Raw genomic sequence first — 27,157 nt, 5'->3', positions numbered from 1 at the left:
TGTGGAATTGTTGACATTTTATAACGAGATTTGTCGAGAACTTAGGGCAGCAAGTATGAAATTTTCCAAGATAAAAAGGCAAAGCAAAGTCGAAACAATTCAAGATGCCATTGTGAAGGCGTCAGTTATTTTTTCCTTTTGAAGGTCAAAAGCTGCTAACATGAACAATACCTATGGGCTATGGTGCTACGACTGTGTTGCAATGGATTAGCGTGAGCTAATTCGTAAGCGTCTTTGTTAATCCTTGTGTGAACAATTCGTATTCAACAAACCAAATTCATGAGTGAAGGCGTGTCAGTTCTTGTCTCACGAATTGTGGCTTGGTCCTCTCCTCTTGTTGGGAATTTATCTTTCAATTCTTGGACTATTAGAAATGAATATCCTAGTTAGTACTCAGTAGTTTGTTTAGATAACAGTCGGGTCCCATTGCACTTTGTATAAAATGTTACTATTCCCTAGTCTAAATGTCTCCATCCATATTCCAAGGCGTCATTGTTTTATCTATAGCCTTCTACAAATGACGCGATGCTTTATGTAAAGCTAAAGAGAAATAAAGAAGCTACCAAAGTTTTCAATTCCAAGGAACCGCAAAAGAAACGGGATGGCGGGTCCCAATGACATATATGTAACCCTCACACGCTACATATTTAGTGAGTACTCATCAAGTACAACTGTAGAAGTAATAAACGAGACTAGATCCACCGTTACTTGTCTTTGTTTTTTTCAATCTTCCAAAATGACCCGAGGAAGGCTGGGGAAAGGGTTTATGGGCCCGTTGTTGGTGGCAGACATGGTGGTTTACCTTATTATTCTAGCCCTTGCTTCTTGGTCTCTTAACAACTATATTGATGGCCAACAATCTCACCCTCGTAAGTTCTCTTTTTTCATACTATCTTTGCCTCTTCCCTTTTGGTAACTAACTAACTTCTCGTATACTTGTATTTTATATGGCGCTTCATCTTAACTCATCAAACACTTGTTTAAAAGTCTTATTATTCGTAGTGTAACGTTAACCCTTGTATAGTTGTATATATGAATGTTCGAGGATTCCTTGCTGTGTTGTCAATTCCGTGTCGTGCTGGGTCGTGCCTACTACATGCATCCATTTCTAATAGTGAATTAGTGACCTGAAAATTTTCACGTTCACATCTTTAGGCATTTTGTGTGATGCACATACATAGTTATTGCTACGTTATTGCTTGCAGCTTTTACTTTGTGTATATAAATGGGTAACTGGTTTCCTTATTTTTCTTTCAAACGTTCACAGATAATCATTTCAACTGCACCATATAATTCACTAGCTAGTTACTGTAATTAGTAAGTCACCACTATCTACAAGACTACACTTTTGGATTCCACTATTCCATCTTTTTTTTTTACGTGATTTCTAAGTTATGCATTTTTTTGCATAAAACAAAAATGATGTGCTTCACAATGACTCAATGCCCTACCATGCTCTCTATATCACGATGGGTAAATCTAATAAAGTCAAATCTACGCACCCAACTGTTTATGAATTATGAACTAGGCACGATATATTTTTCACAAAAATTCATTGGTGAATTTTTCTAATATTCTAATATTTCTATTTTTCATTTTGGATTAGTCGAAAACAATCTATAACGAATAAAATTATATATCGACATTGGTGGATTCATGACATTAATTAACATTCCCCTTGTATTTTGCGATGTATGTGATCACAGATTTAGGGGGTAATTCAGCAACAAACTACATGTTATTGATGGCCCTCTTAGCCGGGACCACCGGGGCTGTCTCTATCATAGTCGGGCTCGCACACTTCCTATCTTGGTCGGTCTCCAGCATGGCGGCCGCAATATCGACAGCTGCAATAGCGCGGGCCTTCACGGGTCTGGCATTTGGGCTGGCCTGGAAGGAAATCAAGTTAGGAGGTCGTAGAGGGAAACGTTTACAAACTTTAGAAGTTTTAATCATTGTATCAACATTGATCCATTTGTTGTACATACTACTACTTCATGCTGGACACTTCAATCAAAAGTACGGGCCATACTATGGTGAACGTCGGCCTCAAGATATTGGGGAAGGCCCAAGTCATGAGGCCCGGAAGAGTACCGGTAATGAGCCAAATCAGCCTGATGCTTGATTGTATTTTGTGTGACTTGGTTTCTTTTGTGATGCAAGGTAAAATGTACCTTCGCCTTTGGGGTTTCTACAATTAGGGTATGTATGTACAAACTTGAATTATGGATTAAATGTATTAGATTTTAAAGATTTTTATTAGTTGCCCGGTGATGGAATTCTTTTACTTGTTTTAGTTGATGCGACCATAATACATAATTTTTTTTATCAGGAAACAAGTGTAAGAAGCCAACGTACAACTCTTGTTTTATTCAACAAAGCGATTATTTATATCTTGAACAAAGAAGCATAATCTGTCGAGAAAACGTATATGAATATGAAGTACAAGAGGAAAAATATGATGGTTTCCTTGGCTATAATAGAGAAGTTACATACAAATCCACAAGAGAAAGATTGACATTTTTTTTTGGTGGAACTGTAAGTAATATTAAGCACTTCCCAAAGAGAAAAAAACACCAATTACAACCTAACAATTCATCAAACTTCCCACATACAGGATCATCTGAACTAGACTAAGGACATTACATTAATCCTCTCATTCTACACCAATCTCTATCATGCTGTGACATTTGACTATAATGATATTTGAGAATAGTCATCCTACCATCTTCTACAACTGCTTGCATAATAACCTTAGGATGTAACACACGCTGCTCCACACGACAAATATTGCGAGCATGCCAAATATGATACTGTGTTGCTACCACCAGTGAGCACAACAGCTTCCTCATAAATCAAGAATATTTCCTTAGCTTCAGCATCTTCTCAGCAGATCCATCTCCACTACCTTATATGCCAAGCCAGTTATGAATTCTAGCATAGCACAGACAGGCATAATTGCATCTCCTGAACAGATGGTCATGATCCTCGTCCCGAATCCCACACAAATAGCAAGTACTTTGTACAGTAATCCCCATTTTGCCCATCCTATCCAAAGTAAGTAACCGTCCATGTCTGATGAGCCAAGCATTAAAAACATGTTTAGGTGTATTAAGTCTGCTCCAAACAATATTATACCAGGCTACTTTAGGATCATTACCCTGCCTGAGCCACTCATAACCATCCTCAATAGTATAGTACTCATCCTTACCCTTCCACTGGCCATTACTGTAACCTCCTGCAAGCTTCTTCTTAACCATACAGACCTGTCTCCAAGCCCAAGAGCTGTTAGGACTAGGTTGGTAATCAAACCAGTCTCTACCCTTCAAATAAACTTTGTCAATCCACTTGATCCAAAGGACGTCCTTCTTAGAAGCCAAATCAGCCTGATGCTTGATTGTATTTTGTGTGACTTTGTTTCTTTTGTGATGCAAGGTAAAATGTACCTTCGCCTTTGGGGTTTTTACAATTAGGGTATGTACAAACTTGGATTATGGATTAAATGTATTAGATTTTAAAGATTTTTATTAGTTGCCCGGTGATGGAATTCTTTTACTTGTTTTAGTTGATGCTGTAAGGAAGATAATTGAATATGTGAAAGCTTGATTTCATTAGGATGAATAATACAACGTATATATAGTACAATGCTAAACTAGGTTAAGGACAATAAGGAAACTAAAGATATGAAAATAACAGGAAGATTACAAGCTTGGCATACAAGGCAATACGAGATATTTACGAGACAAAAATATCTAATTACTAGTTTCCTTAATACGCCCCCGCAAGATGGACGATCCGGAGGAGAGACCAATCTTGGATAACAGTGAGACAAACCGGGGCCTTGGCAGAGGTTTCGTTAAGGCATCTGCTAGGTGGTCATTTATATGAACATGTTGAACCCGAAGAGCCTTATTGCGAACCTGTTCCCGAACAAAATGAAAAGATAATGCGACATGCTTCATTCGGGAGTGAAAAACAGGATTCTCCGAGTAATGAGTGGCACTAAGATTATCACAATAAATCACAGGTGTAGAAGGACAAGCGACACTCAATTCAGCAAGTAAGGAACGAACCCATAACAATTCAGCAGTAACATCAGCTATTGCACGAAATTCAGCTTCGGTAGTCGACCGGGCAATAGTCCGTTGTTTACGAGACACCCAAGCAATAGGATTACGACCAAGATAAAAAATTTAACCAGTTGTCGAAATATAATTATCTATATCACGCCCCCAATCGGCATCACAAAAGGCGTGAAGTACAGTGGGTGTGTTCGAATGTAACTGGAGACCAAGAGTATAAGTACCTTTAAGGTAACGCAATAGACGCTTAAGTGCGGACCAGTGACATTCTTTAGGATCATGTAGAAACTGAGCAAGTTTGTTAACAGCGAAGGCAATGTCAGGACGGGTTAAAGAAAGGTACTGCAGCGAGCCAAGTATAGCTCGATATTCAGAATGATTGGTAATGGTTGGGCCATCTGATTTCGTGAGTGGTGGGTAAGAGGGAAGGGGTGTAGGGGTAGGTTTGCAGTCGAGGAGGTTATACCGGGTAAGGATATCGGTTATATATTTGGTTTGGGTAAGGAGAAGGCCGTGGGTATTGGGAGTGACCTCAACACCAAGGAAATATGACGGAGGACCGAGATCCTTTAACGAGAAACGGGAATGTATACTAGCAAGGAAATGAGCGAGATGGGCAGATGAGGAACCTGTGACGATAATGTCATCTACATAGACAAGAAGATAGAGGGAGTGAGTTGGACGGGTAAGATAGAAAAGAGAGGGATCTGAGATGGAATTAGTAAAGCCAAAGGAGAGAAGGTAAGACCATAATTCATTAAACCAAGCACGGGGAGCTTGTTTAAGGCCGTAAATAGCTTTTTATAATTTACAAACGTGATTTGGAAGGGAAGTGTTTTGGAATCCAGGTGGTTGAGACATGTATACCGTATCGGTTAGAGAACCTTGAAGGAATGCATTATTGACATCAAGATGTCGAAGAGGCCAGCGATGACCAAGAGCGAGAGATAGAATTAGACGAATAGTCGCAGGCTTAACAACAGGACTGTAAGTTTCGGTAAAATCAAGACCGGGACGTTGATGGAAACCTTTAGCAACAAGGCGAGCTTTAAATTTATCAATGGAATTATCCGAGTTATACTTGACTCGAAAAACCCATTTGCAACCAACAGTGTTATAGTGAGGCTGTGACGGCACAAGAGTCCATGTGTTATTATTTTCGAGAGCTTGGAATTCAGCTTCCATAGCCGCACGCCATCTAGGATCAAGAAGAGCTTGTTTAACGGTTGTTGGAAGAAGGGTAGAAGAAGAGGTGAGGGAAGCAGTTTTTGCATACTTTGGATTTGGTTTGACAATATTATTTGTGAGACGAGTAACAACATGTCGAGTAGGTACATTAGATGTAGGAGGGGCGGTTGCTGTAGTTACTGTTTCAGCAGTAACGGCTGGTGAGGCAGGGAACGAAGACGGGGGGTTGGAGGGAGGATTAGAGACAGAAGGATTAATGGCAGTGGCAGGCGTGTTAGGAGTGTCCGGTGTGTCTGGTGGGTTTTCGGTATTTCCAGAATTAGCAGTAGAGGTAGAGGATGTAGGTGAGGTGGGGGAATCAGCGGGTTGAAGAATGGGAACAGAGAAGGTGCACCACGATGAGGGTGTTGGTAAGGTAGTGGCAGGGTTTGAGGTAAGAGCAGAGTAAGGGAAGGATGTTTCCACGAATTTTACGTGACGGGAAGTATAAAGTCGGTTTGTGACAGGGTCAAGACAGTGATAGGCGCTTTGAGATGAAGAGTAGCCCACAAATATCCAAGGAACAGATCTTGGGGCGAGTTTGTGAGGAGTGTAAGGTCAAAGCCATGGGTAGCATAAACACCCAAAGCTTCGAAGTTTGGAATAATTTGGTTGTTGTTTGAACAGTTTGAAGTTAGGTGAGACGTTGGATAGAGTTGGAGTAGGCATTCGATTAATAATATACACAGCGGTTGTAAAGGCCTGTGGCCAAAACAGAGTTGGAAGGTGACCATTAGTTAAAAGAGCAAGACCGGTTTCTACAATGTGACGATGCCGTCGCTCAGCGTAGCCGTTATGCTCAGGTGTGTGAGGTGGTGATGTGAGATGAGAAATACCATCAGAAGCAAGGGTAGGAGTGAGTTTGAGGTATTCCCCTCCATTGTCGGAAAAGATTTGAAGAATAGGTCTGTTAAAGTATTTTTCAACTAAAGCTCGAAAACGAATGAATGTAGCGTGAGTATCCGACTTATTTTTCAGAGGATACAGCCAAACATACTTGGTGAAATGATCCACAAAGATAACATAATATTTAAACTTGTCATATGATAATACGGGAGAGGTCCAAACATCGGAAAAAATTAATTGTAAAGGTGCATTTGATGTAAAAGAGGAAACAGAGAACGGGAGCTTATGGCTCTTATTGATGTCACATGCTCGACAATCCGAGTGAATGGACGACTTAAAAGAAAAACTAGCAATATTACTAATAAGACTAAGAATCTTGGATGAAGGGTGGCCTAGTCGATGGTGCCAAACGGAGGTAGGAAGGACGTGACTGGGGCAGGCTTGAGGAGGAGGATTGGGGCACCATTCGAACAGACCGTCCCGCTTAGTGCCGTGGAGGAGGATGGTTCCCGTCTTGAGATCCTTTATATAACAGGAAGAGGGTAAGAAAATGGCAGCAACATTATTATCTTGACAAAGTTTTGGAATTGAAATTATATTCCGTGAAATATGAGGAACATGAAGAACATCATTGAAATGTAAAGTAATATTAGAGTGAGAGTAAGAGAAAGCACCAGTATTTTGGATTGAAAGGGAGGAGCCATCTCCAATTATCAGATCATCGACACCGTCATATGGACTGTGGAGAGCAAGGTTGTCGAGGTCACTCGTAATGTGGTGCGTAGCACCACTGTCAAGGAGGTATGAGCGAGGGTCGGAAGGGGTATTGGCGGTGACAGTATTGGCTTGAGGTTGAGTAGAGGCGCGGCGAGGGAAGGCAGGAAATTGGGCATTGGGAAAGAGTCGTTTGAAGTCCCTACACATTTCAACATAGTGGCCAACGTGTTTGCACCATTGACACCTACCTTTGAAAGGTGTAGATGGGGTATGTTCACCTGGGTTGGCAGTTGAGTGTGCAGCAGGGGTATAGGTAGGGGTATTTGGACGGGGTAGAATGCCAGGGCCGGGGGAGGGGTTCGGTTTGTTGTACTTTTGAGGGTAAGACGATTGAGCATAGTGAACTGAAGTGGGCAAATTTGGTGTAGGAGGGCTGGGTTTTTAAGTTAAATCATGATTAAGCAGTTTCTCATGAAAGGCGTCAAAGGAAATAAGAGTGTCACGAGCACGTACCGCGTCAATTACTGGCTTATAGGACTCATAGTGAAGGCCTTCAATTACCTGGGCTATTATATCCTCGGCATCCATAGGTTTGCCCAAGTGAGCAAGTTCATCAGTACATGTCTTTATAGCCTGCATATAATCAGTGACAGACTTATCGCCTTTTGAGATAGAGCAGAGACGATCCTTTACCTGAAGAATATGACCACGCGACGGATTGCCATAAGTGCTATAGAGCGTTGTCCATACTTCATTAGACGTCTTGGCTTGAAGCAAAAGAGGAGTGATGGAGGGATCAATGGTGCCAAGTAGAGCACCCTTGATAAGACGATCTTGTCGGACCCAAGTGTGATAGGCTGGGTTCGACACTTCTTTCTTCTCAGCGTTGGTGGAAGTGGCGGCTGGACAGGGATGCGTGCCATTGACATATCGTAAGAGATCAAAGCCAATGAGCATGTCTTCTATTTGAGTAGACCACGAGCGGTAGGTGGTGGGAGTTAGTTTGATGCATTGAGAGAAGTTCAGAACAAGGAAAAGAATTAATGGTTCATGTGAATTTGGGATGGTGGAGCTTTGTCCTGCCATGGAAAAAAAATTAAGCGAGATTGATAGATCTGTGGCTCGATACCATGTAAGGAAGATAATTGAATATGTGAAAGCTTGATTTCATTAGGATGAATAATACAACGTATATATAGTACAATGCTAAACTAGGTTAAGGACAATAAGGAAACTAAAGATATGAAAATAACAGGAAGATTACAAGTTTGGCATACAAGGCAATACGAGATATTTACGAGACAAAAATATCTAATTACTAGTTTCCTTAATAGATGCGACCATAATACATAATTTTTTTTTATCAGGAAACAAGTGTAAGAAGCCAACGTACAACTCTTGTTTTATTCAACAAAGCGATTATTAATATCTTGAAAAAAGAAGCATAATCTGTCGAGAAAACGTATATGAATATGAAGTACAAGAGGAAAAGTATGATGGTTTCCTTGGCTATAATAGAGAAGTTACATACAAATCCACAAGAGAAAGATTGACATTACATGTCTGTCAATACGAGTTTTAATTTTTAGCCTTGCAAAATGGTAGCCTTTGTGTATCTAAGGGAGAACTCCTCTGCTGATGTTGAAACAAATGCAGCTCAATCAGCTTCGCTCAATATTGGATTGATTAGAGGGTTTAGTTGTCCCAGATATACAATGGCCCACCTTGTGTTACCAACACAAAAACACTGTTTCCAAATGACCCAAGATGAAATTGCGTTGAGAACTACATCGGAGGACCGCTACCTCACAAGAAAAAGAAACGCATGCACTTTAATGAACCATTTTGATTTACTCCATCATAATCCGGAACCAAAGAGTAATGAGTCTTTGGCTCCATTGGAAAAAAGGAAAAACGTCACTATCATTCAATCTATGGGTTAAATCTCAAAGGGCGCAGGCGCTGGGAAAAGATGGGGATCAAACAATAAACTTGACCTTAGGTATAACCGACATACCATCTTAAGAACCGACTTTCAGTAAAACTAAGACTGAACAACACTGATTAATGTATAGCAAACGCAAAACACTGGAACTCTTAACTATGGTAGTATGGCACTACATAAGTAAATATAGCAATCTAAAGGTGCATTCACGAGTCAGGATGATTTTGCAGATCCTGATCAACAGCTACACAAGAAGTCAAGAACAATGATCAGATTATCCAAGCATTAAATATTTATCAATGCGCAGTTCTGCGAGGTAGTACAGAACACTTGCACTCTCATCTGCGTTTGTTTCCTTTCGTAACAAATTGATAGCAGTGGTTTGTGTCGGTCTAAGAGGGTGATTTTATCACCCTCATGTCTTTTAATATGGGTCTTTAGGTATGTTTACCCTAATAATTGATAATTGGTTATGATTTGGTAACTTGTACATTTTACCTCGGTTTTATACTTGAGTTTGATGCACGGAACCCGAGGGTCGAGGAGAACTTTTCCACGGTCAAGACATGGCGCAAGCACCTCACATATGGCCAAATATCTAGCTAGGAGAAGTAAAGAGTGAAGATGAGAAGAATTGAGATCAATTGAAGAGGTCAAGAAACAAAGAAATTAAGAATTCCAAATGCGAGCTTAAGCGTAGCCTGCGCAAATGAAAGAGCGCATGCTGCGCCCGTCTTGTGAGCAAGAGCAACTTTTAGCGCACTGCGCAGCTCTGTTTTACGGGCTCTCTAATTCGCATTTGGGCTTCTGAAGTGAGGATATTTTTAGGTTTCCGTGAAGCCATATATATACCCAAGATTTGAAGACCTCATGGATAACATACAATCTCATATAATCTTATTCACTCTAATAATTAGGCTTTTGAATCTTGTAACATTTTAGAAGACTTTTCTACAAACGTTCTAATCTTTCTTTGTTATTTGGGTTTTATGAAGACTATGGAAGACTAATCTTCCACTACTTGGTGTAATCCATTTCAAGCTTTCATCTTTATCATTGTATTGACTCTCTAATCTCTACTCTTTCATTTATTTCAATTTCTATGTTTGAATGTCATGATGAATGTTTTGTTGTGAGAAGTAATTACCCTTGCCTCTATAACACTCATCTATTGCTTGAATGTTGCAAAGTTTCTTACTTTTGTGATGTCTTGTTGAAGCAACTCATATTGTTGTTACCTTGGTTTAAAGTATCAACCTTTGTGAGTCGAAATTGAATATGTCATTGGGTTTCTTGGCTTAGACATACTCTTGTGATATTCCATTTGCTTTCCTCTTGGTTTTACTCTTCATGCTCTTGGCTACAATTCATACATGGTTTAATGTTAGAATTTGTAGTTTAAGTAGGATTATCATTATTGGCTTAGATAGTGGTAATCATTTGCTTGAGGTTTGTTGTTGGGTAAATGAATTTAGAGAGAAAAGAGTCATACTTTGAGAAAAGGTGGAACTTGTAGGATTATACCAAGTTTCCTCTCATATTATTGTTGTTTGCATACCAAGTGTTTGTTACTTTGTTTCATAAGCAAGATCATATCTTTTTCATCTTGTTACTTGTTTCCTCCATGCCAATTCTCCTCTTATGTGTTTTCAATTGTTGTCCATTGTTAATATTCATAGTTTGTGCCTAGTCTTGTGTTTTGTTCATTGTCATTAGTTTAATTCAAGCTTTAGTCTTAATCTCTTCTCTTGGGTTCGACCCTTACTTCCCTTTACTACTATTTTTAATTTCATAGGGTAGAGTCAAGTTTGGTTTATAAATATTTAATTTGGTAGAATAATTAGTTAATACGACACCTAGTTATCGCTTTACCAAAATTTGGCGCCGTTGCCGGGGAAGGGCAACATAGCTAAAAGCTTGAGTTGTGAAATACATGTTTAGTTGTTTTTATATCCACCTTGTTGTTAGAAGTAAGTGGTAGTTCTAATCCATTTTGTTTAGTGTAAAGGTTTATGCCTAGTTCCCAACAAGGTGGTGAGTTCACTTCAATTGAAGAAGACGCATTTGGAGCATATTCTTGGTTATTCACCAACCCTTGGTATCAACGACCTCCAAGGGGAGGACAAGTTGAAGAGGAAGACTTCGAACCCCTCTCGGTTGATCCAATAGAAGTAGAATATCCACAAATGGCTAATGATACAAGGACTATTAGGGAGCTCCGGGCAAGGAATTATGACACTCAACCTCTATGCATACTGCATAGCCTACCCACCCATGGGGGCTAATGCCAATTTTGAATTAAAAGGCTACTTCATCCACAACCTTCCAAAGTTCCATGGACATGCGGGAGATGACCCGAATCGCCATCTTTCCGAATTTCATATGATGTGTGAAGGTACCATCCCCAATGGTGTCACGGAGGATCAATTTAAGTTGAGAGCCTTCCCATTTTCACTACAATATCCGGCAAAAGATTGGTTGTTTTACCTTAAACCGGGTACAATCCGTACTTGGAAGGACATGAAAGCGGCTTTTCTTGAGAAATACTACCCCGACTCAAGACATAACCATGCAAAGAAAGCCATCACTTCTCCGGAACAAAATGGAAGTGAGAGCTTATATGAATATTGGGAGAGATTCAAGAAATTGGTTGCTCAATGTCCCTACCATGGTCTTAGTGGTGATGACCTTTTGGTCAACTTTTGTGATGGTCTTATCCAACAATATCAAATCATGGTGTATGCCGCTACGGGTGGTGGGGTTGACAACTATTCCATGGCGGAGGCAAATGAGATCATAGAAAGGTTGGCCGCTAGCACAAGGAACTATGGAAGAAGCCGGGGGTCAAAGACTCTTAACTCCATTGAGACACCTTCTTCTTCCAAAAAAAAAGCTTGAGAAAACCGTGGATGAACTTACAAAAATGGTAGCTCAACTAGTGGGAAACAATCAAGGAGGAGCACAAGGGTCTAATTTGGTGTGCAATTTTTGTCAAGGCCCACACCCGATGGAGACTTGCCCCATCATGGAAGAACAAGGGATAAGCAAGGAGAATGTGAGTGCCATGATGCATGGTCAATATAACTCTAGGAACCCCAACGGGGGAGGGTATTACGAGTATGATCCGAGCGGCAACACTTAAATTACAACATTGGGTCAAGGGACAACCCCAACCTTTCTTGGGGAGGGGATACATCAAGAAGCTTTCAAAATGGCCAATTCAATCACTTGAGGAACTCCAACTCACAAGGTCAAAGCACAAATTATCAAAGAAACAACAATCTTCATTAAGCAAAAGGAGGATCCTTCCAATTTGGTAACCAAGGTCACCAAGGCAACCACAAAAATTTTCAAGGGGGGGCTCCTCTTCTCAAGGAGATGAAGATTTATCCACCAAGGAGATGTTCAAGATGCTTATGAAAGGGCAAACCGAGACAACCAAGAGTTTTGATAAGATGGATGCGGATAAAATCTCAAGTGATGCAAGGGTGAAGAATCTTGAGATCCAACTTGGCCAACTTGCAAAAGAAATGGCCAAGAACAATCAAAAGAACTCCAACTCAATTCCATCTACAACATTCCCTCCAAAGGAAAATGCTAGTGCAATGACATTGAGAAAGGGGAGAACTCTAGAATCTCCTCCAAAGAATAAGAGAAAGGCAAAGTCACATGAGAGGGTCATTGACATTGAAGAGCAAATTGAAGAAGAGCTTGTGATTTAAAAAGAGAAAGGGACACCATCAAAGGCTAATGGGGAAGAAGAGAAGAATCCTTTGAGCAAGGACAAAAGGAAAGAAAGAAAGCACCAACACCCCACCAACAAAGAAGGTGGATGAGGAGCTCGGAAGGACGGCAAATAATGCTTTGGAGGACTTCTTGAAGGATGTTGAACCGGAGGTACCATTTCCTAATGCCCTCACAAATCCCAAGAAGTTTGATAAAGACTTCGATCTTTATGAAACTTTTAGGAAATGTGAGGTCAACATCCCTCTTTTTACTATCATTAAATCCGTCCCTAGGTAAGAAAGTTTCTCAAAGAACTTTGCACCCCTAAACGGAAGCCAAGGAAAGGAATTAAAAGAGTCGCGGTTAGTAGGCATGTCTCGGCAATTTTCAAACGAAATCTTCCCAAAAAGTGTGATGATTCGGGCATGCTAACTATACTGTGCTCAATTGGAGGCAAAGCTTTTTCTAGAGCTATGCTAAACTCGGGGTCTTCTATCAATGTTATGCCTTACTCCCTTTATGAGACCTTAGAATTGCCTCCCTTGTCTAAGACCAATGTTGTGATCCAATTAGCGGACCGTTCTATGATTCACCCCAAAGGCCTTGTAGAAGATGTGCTAGTAGAGGTTGACAAGTTCATGTTTCCGGCCGACTTTTATATTTTAGACATGGAACCGGACTCCAAGGCTACACCCCCTTTTGCTAGGGAAACCTTTCATGAGAACCTCTAAAACAAAGCTTGACATGTATGATGGAAATTTAACCATGGAATTTGAAGGAAAAATCTTGAGGTACAATGTGTATGAGACAATGAAAAAGACCGATGATTTGAGCTTTTGTTACTTTCTTGATGTAATTGAACCATTGGCAAAGCGAGTTTACCAATTGTGTCATAGGGACCCACTTGAAGTGGCCCTTACTAACAATGTCGAGATGGAAGGTTTGCGGTTTTTGTTGTCTCGTGATGTGCAGGAAAGTATAGAAGCATTGGAGGAAGAAGAACCATTAGAGGAAGCTAAGGAGAAAGAAGAAATAAAAGAAATTGAGGAGCAAATGCCGAGCAAGTGCGCAGCCTGCGTAACCACAGAGCGCAGCTTGCGCAGCTTCCAGCTCCGTAGAGGCTTGTTTTTCTTCTTCTCCTCATGCCTACCAAGCCAAATTCCTTCCCCTAGAGGCTTCCCTTGAAAGGACACTCCCCTCCATTATAAAACCACCCACACCCAATCTAAAACCACTTCCCGACCACTTGAAGTATATTTTTCTTGGTAAAAACAACACCCTACCCCTCATAATCTCAAACCAACTTGAGGGTGACCAAGAGAAGAGATTAGTGGATGTATTGCAAAAATACAAGGGAGCTTTTGGGTGGAGCATTGCGGATCTTAAGGGGATAAGCCCAAGTGTATGCATGCACAAGATCCGGTTGGAGGGAGAAGCAAAATCGGTTAGGCAACCCCAAAGGAGATTGAACCCGCCAATGATGGAAGTAGTGAAAGAAGAGATAATCAAACTACTCCAAATGGGAATCATCTATCCCATTAGCGATTCTCAATGGGTAAGCCCTACTCAATGTGTACCAAAAAAGGGTGGGGTGACGGTAATCGAAGGCAAAGAGGGAGCTTTAATTCCCACTCGGATTCAAACCGGGTGGAGAGTTTGCATCGATTATTGCCGCCTCAATGTCGTGACATTTAAAGATCACTTCCCCTTACCCTTTCTAGATCAAATGCTAGAGAGGTTAGGGGGAAAATAATTCTATTGTTTTTTGGATGGTTACTCCGGGTATTTTCAAATCCCCATACACCTGAAGGATCAATCCAAAACAACATTTACTTGCCCATTTGGTACTTATGCTTACCGCTGCATGCCCTTTGGATTGTGCAATGCCCCCGGCACATTCCAACGGCATGATGAGCATCTTTTCGGACTATGTGGAGTGTATTTTGGAAGTCTTCATGGATGACTTCACCATCCATGGGGACTCATTTGACTCGTGTCTAGACCACCTCGCTATGGTCCTATCACGGTGCATAGACTCTCACCTCATTTTAAATTCTGAAAAGTGTCACTTAATGGTGAGTAGCGGGATCGTGTTAGGACATATAGTGTCGGAAGAGGGATTGAGGTGGATACGGCTAAGGTGGATGTGATTAAAACCTTGCCGTATCCATCTAATACTCGAGACGTGAGGTCGTTCTTGGGACACGCGGGTTTTTACCGAAGATTTACTAAAGACTTTTCCAAGATTGCTTACCCCTTGTGCAAGCTCTTGCACAATGATGTGGAGTTTGTTTTTGATGATGCTTGTAGTGTGGCATTTGATTCTTTGAAAGAAAGGCTTGTGACGGCCCCAATAATTCAAGCTCCAAAATGGGACCTTCCCTTTGAAATCATGACGGATGCTAGTGATTATGCCCTTGGCGCGGTTTTAGGCCAAACGGAGGGGAAGGTAGCTCATGTGATTCAATATGCCTCTTCGCTATTAAATGATGCTCAACGAAACTACACCACCACGGAGAAGGAATTCTTGGCGATGGTGTATGCCATTGAAAAATTTTAGGCTTATCTTTTAGGTGCTAAAGTCATTATTTATACCGATCACAAATCCATAAGGTACCTCGTGGACAAAAAGGACACCAAGGCAAGGTTAATGAGGTGGGTTCTCTTGTTGAGCGAGTTTGACATCGAAATCAAAGATAAGCAAGGAAGTGCCAATGTGGTAGCCGACCATTTGAGTAGGCTTCACATTAATGATGATCTAGTGAATACCATGGGAGTAGTGGATGGTAGCCTACCACATGAATCTTTATATGCTATGAAAGTCGTTGAGCCGTGGTATGCTAACCTTGTCAACTACATGGTGACTAGGAAGTTTACCACATCCTTATGTTCTAGCCAACGCCACAAGTTGAGGAGTATTTCCCGCTACTTCATATGGGATGACCCCTACTTGTGGAAAATGTGCCAAGACAATATTATCCGCCGTTGCATTCCGGATGTGAAAATTCCCTCAATCCTCCAACATTGCCATGAGTACGCTTATGGGGGGCACTTTGGTCCTCAAAGGACCGCCCAGAAGATCTTGGAATGTAGTTTCTATTGGCCTAGTATTTTCCGGGATGCCCAAGCTTATGTGAAGACTTGTGATCGGTGTCAAAGATGTGGAAACATTTCTCGACGGCACGAGATGCCCCAACAACCAATGCTTTTTTATGAAGTATTTGATGTTTAGGGGATAGACTTTATGGGTCCATTCCCGAATTCAAGCGGATTCCTTTACATCTTGCTTGCCGTTGACTATGTTTCAAAGTGGGTGGAGGCGATCCCCACAAGCGTTGATGATGCCAATACCGTGTCTAGCTTCATTCAAAGCTATATATTCTCAAGATTTGGTTACCCTAAGGCTATAACAAGTGATCGGGGCACGCATTTTTGTAACCGGATTATTCAAGGATTATTGAAGAAATATGGAGTCCTCCACAAGGTCTCCACCGCTTACCACCCTCAAACCAATGGGCAAGCGGAAGTATCTAATCGTGAAATCAAAGGAATCCTTGAGAAGACGGTGAACCCGGACCGGAAGGAATGGAGCAAACGGTTGGACGATGCATTATGGGCGTACCGCACGGCCTATAAAACTCCTATTGGCATGTCACCATATCGTCTCATATATGGGAAAACATGCCACCTACCGGTGGAAGTTGAACATAAAGCTTATTGGGCCATCAAATCTTTTAATCAAAATGTAGATGAAGCGGGGTTGCATCGAAAGTTGCAAATTCAAGAGATGGAGGAACTCTGGTTGGATTCCTATGACAACGCCGCAATCTACAAGGAAAAAAGCTAGAGTGTGGCATGACAAGATGATAGCTCGGAGGAGTTTCAAGGAAGGAGACAAGGTTCTTGTATTTCAAAATAGGTTTAAGCTTTTTCCGGGAAAGTTGAGGTCCCGGTGGTTTGGCCCCTATATTGTGAAGAAAGTGCATCCACATGGAGCGGTGGATGTGGAGAATCCCAAATCGGGAAAGTTAATCAAGGTGAATGGGCAACGAATCAAAGTTTATCATGAAGGGATGCAAGACCTAGGGGGAGAAGAAATTCAATTGGAGTACCCCGTCTATGAAGATTAACCTTCAAGAAGCATCATGTCGAGCCATCGACATTAAACAACGGCAAAATTTGTAAATATTCTATCCCAATTTAATTGTTTTCTTAGTGTAGTTCATTTCGGTATTTTATTTCATTGCATGTTAATTTCGTTTTCAATAACTTAATTTGCATTGAAATTCAAGAGGCACTTGAGGTTTGTTAATGGTGTAGTGAATTGCACAACCCTCTTGGAAGGCGTGCCCAAGAGGAGACGAGAGTCGAGTTTAACTTACAAAATCATATGAAGAAGGCAAGGAAGGGGAACAAAGCAAAAAGAGCAAAAAATTGGCTAAGTATTGAAATTAGGAATTAAAGGAATTAAGGAGGGAAATTGCGAGACTGAGCGCAGCCTGCGCAAATGAGCAGCGCAATTGCGCCCGATTGCGCAGGCAAGAACAAAAATTGCGCAGCCTGCACAGGTCTGCTATTTCGTCTCCTTATTCCTAAATTACCCGATATTCCTCCTCTTTCAATAATCCCTCTTTAAGTCGACAAAACATTAAAACTCCTCTCAATCTCTCAAAACCTCACCAAATCACTACTTTCCATCACCAAACTTCGAATCCTTCACCCAAATCCTTCACACAACTCAATTTTTCCATCAAAAACACCATTACAACACCAAATTTTTGAAAAATCCCCCAAATTTCCCAAGAACCCTAACTTTTTTCGGGTGAAATTGAAGCTTCTACAAGAGGATTTGAGGGTCAAGAAGGGGTTTTTACGCCTCATCTACACTTAATCAAGCAAGTTAGGAATTTCGGGGAGGTATAACAACTTTCCTTGACTTTCTTCGTTTCAAACTAGTATAATCCGAATTACACTATTTAGTTAGATTAATTTGGGTTAAATTCTTGCTATTATTCATTGTTGAGGATTGTTGGTAAAAGTTTTCTGTTAGGCAAGGAACAAATCAACAAACACACCTTAAACACTTGAGTTCTAGCTAGAGCATATAAGGTGTTTGTTGAATTGCCCCTTAGAAAAAAAATTCAGTTTTTGGTTGTTTCAGTGTATTTTTGAACTTAAATTTGTTGAGAAAGCAAGATGGTGTTCGGACTTGGAAAGGGAAAATCGAAAAAGAGAGGAGAATCCTCTAATGCACCACCACCCCCACCCAAAGCCTTTAACGTAGATGAGGGTTTGGCCGCACCTTACAAGATTTATTTCAAAGCCCTTGAGAGTAAACCCCTTCACATATCCAAATTCCTCCATCCCGGGACCTTGAGAGACATGGGCATTTATGATCAAACACTTACATTTTTAATCAAGGTGGGGCTTGAACAATACATCAACCTCCAATTAAACACATATCCCGCCTACGCCTTGGAATTCCTTGCCACTCTACATATCACGGGAGAAGGGGAGAGTGAAAGGGTGAACTTCCGGTTGCACAAAGTGTGGCATTCTCTCACTTTTGAAAGGGTGAGGGAAATTTTGAGAGTCTCTAGACCCCCTTCCTCTGTCAACCCACAAGGAACCACTTTGAATGATGTGTGGTGCGGCATTTCGGGGAAACCTCGTCAAACAAACAATGATAAAAGCTCCGCCATTACAAACCCCCCCATCCGAATCATTGCCCGGATGATTTCTTGTTTCTTCTTTTCAATGGGGAAACCAATAAAAATAAATGATAGTGTGCGAGAGTGTATTTGGACGATGCTACCCGAGGGGGAGGGAGTGCCGGATTGGGCTAGGCTTTTTGTAGTGAATGGGACCAAGCATAAGGAGAAGAAGGGAAGCATTAATTGTGGGGGACTAATCACCCTTTTTGTGGCCAATTTAGTTGGTCAAATTCCCGACAAACAACCTCAATTGCGGGGTAACAATTTCTACAATGTCGCGGGGTTGGTTGAAACCCACATGATCCAAGTTTTGGATGAGGTCCCATGGAGTTGTTATTGGTTGGGAGGAGCCGTGCAACACATGCGACTACAAAGAGTAAGGAAGAGAAGAGTCGTGGAGCCATCCCAAAGTGCCCAACAAGTGGAGGAACAGGAGGTTGAGTTCATTGAGGGAGGATTCCATGCTACCCACCACATTCCTTCACCCCACCAACAACCTCAAGCCACCCCCATGTATGAAGCGGGGGAAGGGGGGGGGGGGGGGTTCTAATGACCCGGTTGCTCCTTGGAAACAAAGTATGTTCGATTACTTCAAGGAGACAAGGAAAGTTTTTACTACCATTAGTGGGCGTGTGAAGAATATCCATTCTTGGCAACAACAACAAGCGCCAAGGTTGGAAAATTTGGATCATTGGAGGAGAGTTGTAGATGATCGGGGGAAGTTGATTGCTGAGGCCGCAACGGCCCAAACGGAGATGATGAAGAACATTCTTGCCAATCAAGAGGCCGACCGTCTTTGGCAACAACAACAAGACCAAAGAATGGCGGCCAATGCGGCCTTGTGGGACGCACAAAACAAGTGGAGAAGCCAAGTGGACCACCAATTTGGGGTCCAAAATGAAAGGCATCAAGAATATGTCCAAGATTCGTACAATAATGCAAGGACCCAAGAGGATACACTTGGGATAGTTAATGGACTATTTGGCATGTCTCTCAATCCGGGTAACCCCCCCTTCATCACCCAAGAAGAAGTGCAACAAAGCTATGACCGGGCAAAGAGAGAACGAGAGAGAAGAGAAACAAGATGGGAGAACCAAGGCACCTATGATCAAGGGGGTGCCTCGGGTTCTCATGATTGACGAAAAAGTTGTGACCTCCTCCGCATTGAGGACAATGTGTGATTTAAGTGTGGGGGAGTGAGTTGATTGTAAATGGTGTACAAGTGTTTCTTTTCAATGCAAGTTTTCAAAAAAAAAAAAAAAAAAAGTTGAAAATTCCGGCTAGGTGAAAACCCACAAGGGTGGGCACCTAGGAAAGATTGGAAAAGATGGCCGAGGACGGAATGAAAACCCGAAAGGGCATTCCGGGCAAAATGAAGAATCGAGTTGCGAGCCACCAATGAGAGGAAAGGAAAAGCTAACGTGAAAACCCGAAAGGGCACCTTAGACAAAATGAGGGATTTTCAACAAAAAATTGAAAAATTGAAAAATGCAACACCAAAAAGATGGGGGGATAAGAAGGGAGCAATAAGGAGGATTTAGGAAGGAGGCTAGATTTAGGATTTAATTTCTTTTTGAGTCAAAGAAAATTGCTTCAAATTGGTGGTTTTTCATATTGGCTACTAGGTTGTTGATCTTTATTGGTGTTTGGCCAACTTAGTAGCATAACTTGCATTGCTTGGAGTGATAAGGGGGTGATATAAGGGGAGTATGAATGATTTGGAGGATTGTGTAGGTCACTTTGCTATTGCCTTGGGATAAGGCAAGAGTGACCATTTTTGCTATGGAGTGATAAGTAGGGTGGTTGTGAAGTTGATGAGTTGGAGTTGTAGGTGTGTTGTGTCTTGTTTAGAGGGATGATATAAGGAGGGCGAGTGAGAGAAGAGTGTGTGTCAACTTTTGAATCTCGATTTTCTTTTTGTAATCGGTGGATTTGTGAGAGGGAGATATAAGAAGGTTGTAGTGAGGGAAGAGAGATCAATACTCCTACACTCACTTGTAGACTTAAACAATTGCTTATTTCGGGTTTTGCTCGGGACTAGCAAAAGTCTAAGTGTGGGGGTGTTTGATAGTAGTGGTTTGTGTCGGTCTACCCTCATGTCTTTTAATATGGGTCTTTAGGTATGTTCATCCTAATAATTGATAATTGGTTATGATTTGGTAACTTGTACATTTTACCTCGGTTTAATACTTGAGTTTGATGCACGGAACCCGAGGGTCGAGGAGAACTTTTCCACGGTCAATACATGGCGCAAGCACCTCACATATGGCCAAATATCTAGCTAGGAGAAGTAAAGAGTGAAGATGAGAAGAATTGAGATCAATTGAAGAGGTCAAGAATCAAAGGAATTAAGAATTCCAAATGCGAGCTTAAGCGTAGCCTGCGCAAAATGCAAGCAGTGCGCCCGATTCTTGTGAGCAAGAGCAACTTTAGCGCGACTGCTGTGACTCTGTTTTACGGGGCTCTCTAATTCGCATTTGGGCTTCTTAAGTGAGGATATTTTTAGGTTTCCGTGAAGCCATATATATACCCAAGATTTGAAGACCTCATGGATAGCATACAATCTCATATAATCTTATTCACTCTAATAATTAGGCTTTTGAATCTTGTAACATTTTAGAAGACTTTTCTACAAAAGTTGTAATCTTTCTTTGTTATTTGGGTTTTATGAAGACTATGGAAGGCTAATCTTCCACTACTTGGTGTAATCCATTTCAAGCTTTCATCTTTATCATTGTATTGACTCTCTAATCTCTACTCTTTCATTTATTTCAATTTCTACGTTTGAATGTCATGATGAATGTTTTGTTGTGAGAAGTAATTACCCTTGCCTCTATAACACTCATATATTGCTTGAATGTTGCAAAGTTTCTTACTTTTGTGATGTCTTGTTGAAGCAACTCATATTGTTGTTATCTTGGTTTAAAGTATCAACCTTTTTGAGTAGAAATTGAATATGTCATTGGGTTTGTTGGCTTAGACATACTCTTGTGATATTCCATTTGCTTTCCTCTTGGTTTTACTCTTCATGCTCTTAGCTACAATTCATACATGGTTTAATGTTAGAATTTGTAGTTTAAGTAGGATTATCATTGTTGGCTTAGATAGTGGTAATCATTTGCTTGAGGTTTGTTGTTGGGTAAATGAATTTAGAGAGAAAAGAGTCATACTTTGAGAAAAGGTGGAACTTGTAGGATTATACCAAGTTTCCTCTCATATTATTGTTGTTTGCATACCAAGTGTTTGTTACTTTGTTTCATAAGCAAGATCATATCTTTTTCATCTTGTTACTTGTTTCCTCCATGCCAATTCTCCTCTTATGTGTTTTCAATTGTTGTCCATTGTTTATATTCATAGTTTGTGCCTAGTCTTGTGTTTTGTTCATTGTCATTAGTTTAATTCAAGCTTTAGTCTTAATCCTTTCTCTTGGGTTCGACCTTTACTTCCCTTTACTACTATTCTTAATTGCATAGTGTAGAGTCAATTTTGGTTTATAAATATTTAATTTGGTAGAATAATTAGTTAATACGACACCTAGTTATCGCTTTACCACAAAGCATAGGAGTAAAAGGGGCGCCTGATGGCTTCTTAGATGAGAGAATCTTACACATCTTAGGACGACCAGAAAAAAATGAAAGGCAGAGAGGCAGGAACGCTTGGATCATTAATACCACCCCTAGTCTTATTTTGGGGGATATGAGTACTAGGAGAAGAAAAATTGTCACAGATTGAAGACGCACTTGAAGTCACGGCCTCAGTAGATGACGCGCTCAAGCTTGCGCTATGAATATCAAGTTTCACGTTGATAACCTCAGAAGAAGTCATGTCTTCGTTCATAGCCCCCATCATCTTAGATTTCCACTTTTTAGGACATCTCCTCCTCTTCTTCTTTTTACATCGTTCTCTTATACTGTCTCGTTCCTTAGTAGTCTCACCATTAAGAATACGAATTGTTAAAGTTGACAAATCACGTTTACGGTAAAAGCTCACCGTTTTACCATCCATCAACTTTTTATAAGATTCCGCGGGAATCCTTAGACGGGAATTACCCCTTCCCTTTTTGGAGAACTCCAGAACTGACTTATTGGCACAAAAATTTTGACCCTCCGCACTTCCATATTCACACTCTCATTATCCTTTATACTCACATCCTTTGGATCATCCATCACCTCTGTGACCACACTTTCACTATCTTTTTGTTGGGGCTGGTGTCCTCTACAAGTAGTGCAATAACATTTAAATCTATAAAAGGATCAAAGGGTATACTTTTGTATTATTATCAGTTGGTCCACGTTTATCAATAACGGTTGGCTTGCTAGATAAGTTTGACGTTATTGTCATACAGATGGCGGTGATCAACTGGTCCCTAAAAGTCACACCTATAGGATACGTTTGAGAGATGTGACGGTATGAAAATACAGTCATGTTGATGCCAAAGTTGACTAAGCAGTTAGTCGGAGTCATTGACTAATAATTAGTCAAACGCGATGTTGAGATGATTATTTGATACGGATTAAATAATAATGGCTAAGACGAATTAAGCGGTTAATTCGTATATTAAATATTAACGATTATATTTAATTGATGTATATTGAATTAATTATACAATATTGTCTTTGTCGGACATGTATTAATATTTCAACTAATCCGTGTTATTAGTTGATGTTTTAATAACCGATAACCGATGACGATTTATAATAAAAACGTGTCATATACATTTAGCATTTTACGAACCGGACCACGAGGTAAAATTAAGAGGAAGTGGAAGCCCACTTCCCCATGTAGGCTCACGGCCGGCCAAGCAAGAGGAAACAAAAGAGAGGCTCTCTCTCTTTTGTAACCTAATTATTTTCATTTGCAAAATTATTAGGGTTTTGAGAACATTTTTCTCTCAAAACCTAGATCTCACATCTAAAGAAACTCACAACAAATTCTCTCAATATTGCAAGGCAATTAGAGAATACATTCTAGCACAAGGGCATAATCTCAGACGGTCTTGGGTGCAACAATTAGGAGGAGATCTACGTTGATTTCTATTCATTTTGCCGAATTGCACTCGGACCCGAGGTTGATTCTTTTACCTTTATCGTTTCTATTGTATTTTCGTTTTATGACAATATCACATATAAAATTTGCGTTATAGTCCTATATTTTAAGGGTATTATACGGATATTACCCCACAAGTGGTATCAGAGCGAGCTCACGTAAATTTTTCTTTGTGATTTTCATCAAACAAATTTGATTCGATGAGTTTTGCATAAAAATTGTCACGGCTGGATTTTTTTTTTCGGCTGTTTTTTTTTTTTGGGAACCGTGCCTTGTTTACACGGTTTTTGCTAGATCAGACGATATTTTGTTTTCGTTTTGTTCTTTGCGTATTGTTATTTTAAACGATAATTATAACAATATGTTAAGATCATGTCAATTGTAGTTTTGTTTTCATACGAATTATGTTCAAATTGCAATTGAATTTTAACAAATCGTTTTTGTTTGGAACTGTTGTGGCTCACAGTTTAGCTACTGTTTTTCCCCCTTTTGGTCTCGGCATTTCTGCTGAGATTTTAAAAAAAAAAAAAAAATTTTTTTGGGCTGTTTTGTCACGGTTTAACCGTGAAAAAAAAAGAAAAAAAAATTTCATGCTTCAATTTTTTTTTTTGGCCATGTTTTATGCATAATACGGATTTTATGCATTCGCTTGATAGTGAAACGGTTCACTCACGTACCATTTAGTTATTTTAAAGCGATTTAAAGTAACGGATTATCACGGATTAAAATTAAATTGATTAAAGCGGTTTTGTCGCATAATTTTAATCATTAAAGGTGGTTTGGATAAATTTTACATAATTACGGAATTATGTCTCGAATAAATTTGTTTTAGTTGATGCATTTTATTTATCGTTATTTTGAATGTTTTGAATGCTTTTATTACGTATTTATTTATTTTTGCAAACGGTTGTAACTTAGTGTGGCCTTAGTAGAACGTGTTACCGTAATGATGGAACACGGTCTTGGTTGTATTTTGAGATCTCGTATCTCCATTTTATTTTTTTTCTTGTAATTACAGTTTTTATTTAGAATGTAAATAGGTTTATATTTTGTAAATTTTAATTGTAATTTTGAGAAGACCAAAGATGGAGATCGGATGCTCACTCCCGCTGCATGGACAAAGATGGAACATCAAGACAAGCTTCTCGGGTCCAACGGTGGATTCCAAAGTTGTATTATGTTCTTTTTACTAGGATAGGCCACACTAGGAATTTTTATTTACGTATTGCATTCTTTTATTTATTTTATCGTAACGATAGATTGCATCATTTTCCGCCTAAAACCAAACCACCTAATAATTGCATGAAAACTAACTCATATAGAGGTCACGCGTTAGTTTTCTTTGATATACAGATATCACACGATTTTATTTAAGCCATCACCTAAATTAATTCATTCACGTAATGCTAGTTCTTCGTTCACTTAAAATGAATTAAAACTAAGTTGATGGGATCTTCCTCGGATAAACAAAAATTGAGAACAGTCTTTATAGGTCAAACTCAAATGAATCCCTTCTTCGTCGGTAGGCATAATATGACCCCTTCTACGTTGGGTAAGTTGGAACCGATTGACCTATTTTATCTCAACACTATGGTCACTCGTACGATCCTGTGATTATGGTGGACTTTAGATAGGATTTACGGAAATCTATCGACCAAGAGTTCTAACGATAGAACTAGCTAAACAGTTGGCTTATCAATTTACGGAAATTGAGTCTTGGGATCACTTGTATTATTCTTGAGGGAGATCAATTATACAAGTGCAATGAGTCTACACGATTAAAATAATTTTTAATAGACTTAAATCACCTCGATGAGTTGCTTATTTCGTTTTGTTTTTCCTATTTTTCAGTGTAGATCACGATCACTTAAACTGCTAATAACAAAATGGCTGGCCGTGCTGACGACCCAATGCCAAGTGCCACGTTGGACCGTGAGTCCTGGCTTCGGATCTTCATGAATCAGATGAATCAGTCTACTCGACTGAAGAATGATGGATCAAACTTCGCGGACTGGGAGGCGGCATTACGGAATGCTGCCGCTGCTGACGGGAAGCTCAATTTTCTGACAGAGCCCATCCTGGCAAACCCAGGCCCCACGGCTGGAGCTAACGAGATCGCCAAGTATAACGATTTCGTCATGGAAGCGGGTGCGATTAAAAACGTACTCATTTTTACAATGGAATCCAATTTGCAGAAACGCTTCATAGCCCAAGGTGCAAACAAGATTTTCACCACGCTCACTAAGGAATTCTCGAAAGCACCGAGAATCGTGACCTATGAGCATACCACTCGCTTCTTTGATGCGAGACTCCAGAAGGGCTAACCGGTTAGCCCACACATTCTCAGCATGATTGAGAATGTCGAGAGACTAGAGGCGCTTGATTGTAAAATCAGCGAGAACATCGTGATTGACCGCATGCTTCATTCACTCCACGATGGTTTTGCGCTCTTTAGAGCGAATTACTATATGAATGATTTGAAGAAAAGTCCTCATGAACTTCACTCACTAGTTGTACAGACCGAGAAGGACATGAAGTTCAGTGGGAGCTTGAAACAGGATGTTCTCGTTGTGTCAAACAAGGGCAAGGGTAAGGGCAAAGCTCCAGCAGACCTAGCGGTAGGTAAACCGAAGTTCAAGAAGTCGGGCTCAGGTAAGAGTGGGCCTGGTGAGGCAAGTAACTCATCAGGCGCGACAAAGAGCAAGACCAAAAACATGGAATGCCATCATTGCCACAAGACTGGGTATTGGAGGCGTACATGTCCTGTTTACCATGAGGACATAAAAGCAGGTCGTGTTAAACCTGTTGGTATGTTTTCTTCCTCTTCTACTTTTATTCATATGATTGAGATTAACCACGCAAGTTACGGAACTTGGGTACTAGATACTGGTTGTGGTTCTCATCTGTGTAATCATGTGCAGGGGCTCCGAAACATCGAACCCCTCGTAAAGGGTGAGGTGGACCTGCGTGTCGGGAATGGAGCACGAGTGGCTGCCGTCTCGAGGGGAACATACGTGATCCAGCTTCCTAGCGGATTTGAGTTATTTTTATATAACTGCTATTATGTACCCAGTCTTTCCAAAAACATTATTTCAGTTTCTGCACTTGACAAACTTGGTTTTTCATTTGTAATAGAGAATAATACTTGCATTTTCTCATTACACGATATGATTTATGGCAAGGCAGTCTCCATGAACGGAATTTATGTTTTAGATCGGACCACCGAAATATTACACGTAATGAATCGAAGTTAAAGGTTGGTGACAAAGATCAAACGTATCTATGGCAACTGCCAGTATGGGACACATTAATGAGAAACGCGTAAAAAGCTCATCAAAAATGGAGCTATCTCGGCCTTTGATTTTCAATCATTTGGCACGTGTGAATCATGTCTCATTGGTAAGATGACTCGAATTTCCTTCAAAGGTGTTGGAATGCGCGGCTGCGACCTATTAGGACCCATACATACGGATGTGTGTGGACCTATGTCAATCACCGCACGAGAAGGCTATAGGTATTTCATCACTTTCACGGACGATTTAAGTAGATATGGCTATGTCTACTTAATGAAGCACAAAAGTGAATCCTTTGAGAAATTCAAGGAATACCGAGAATAGGGTACGTGAACCTCATCGGGAAGAAAGATTAAAACACGCGCTCGGACCGTGGTGGCGAGTATCTTTATCACGAGTTTGATCAACACCTTAAAAAGCGTGGGATTGCCTTACGATTAACACCACTGGAACACCTCGGTGAATGGTGTGTCCGAACGGAGAAATCGAACACTTTGTTTGATATGGTTCGATCCATGATGAGTCACACGGTGTTGCACGACTCATTATGGGGTTATGCTC

The 27,157-nt window shown here is 40.5% G+C and overlaps 1 protein-coding gene across 1 annotated transcript; it reads left to right on the top strand.

The window, feature by feature from the left end:
- Positions 1-522: 522 nt before the first annotated feature.
- On the top strand, positions 523-2,287 carry LOC141604661 (membrane protein PM19L-like). Its single transcript, XM_074423103.1, has 2 exons — positions 523-869; positions 1,707-2,287. Exons 1-2 carry the CDS (start codon positions 602-604, stop codon positions 2,123-2,125), a joined length of 687 nt encoding a protein of 228 aa, XP_074279204.1. The 5' UTR covers positions 523-601; the 3' UTR covers positions 2,126-2,287.
- The last annotated feature ends 24,870 nt before the right edge of the window (positions 2,288-27,157 follow it).

The sequence above is a fragment of the Silene latifolia genome, chromosome 1 (genome assembly GCF_048544455.1).
Source record: "Silene latifolia isolate original U9 population chromosome 1, ASM4854445v1, whole genome shotgun sequence".
NCBI lineage: Eukaryota > Viridiplantae > Streptophyta > Magnoliopsida > Caryophyllales > Caryophyllaceae > Silene > Silene latifolia.
This window is presented reverse-complemented; position numbering and strand designations above follow the sequence as displayed.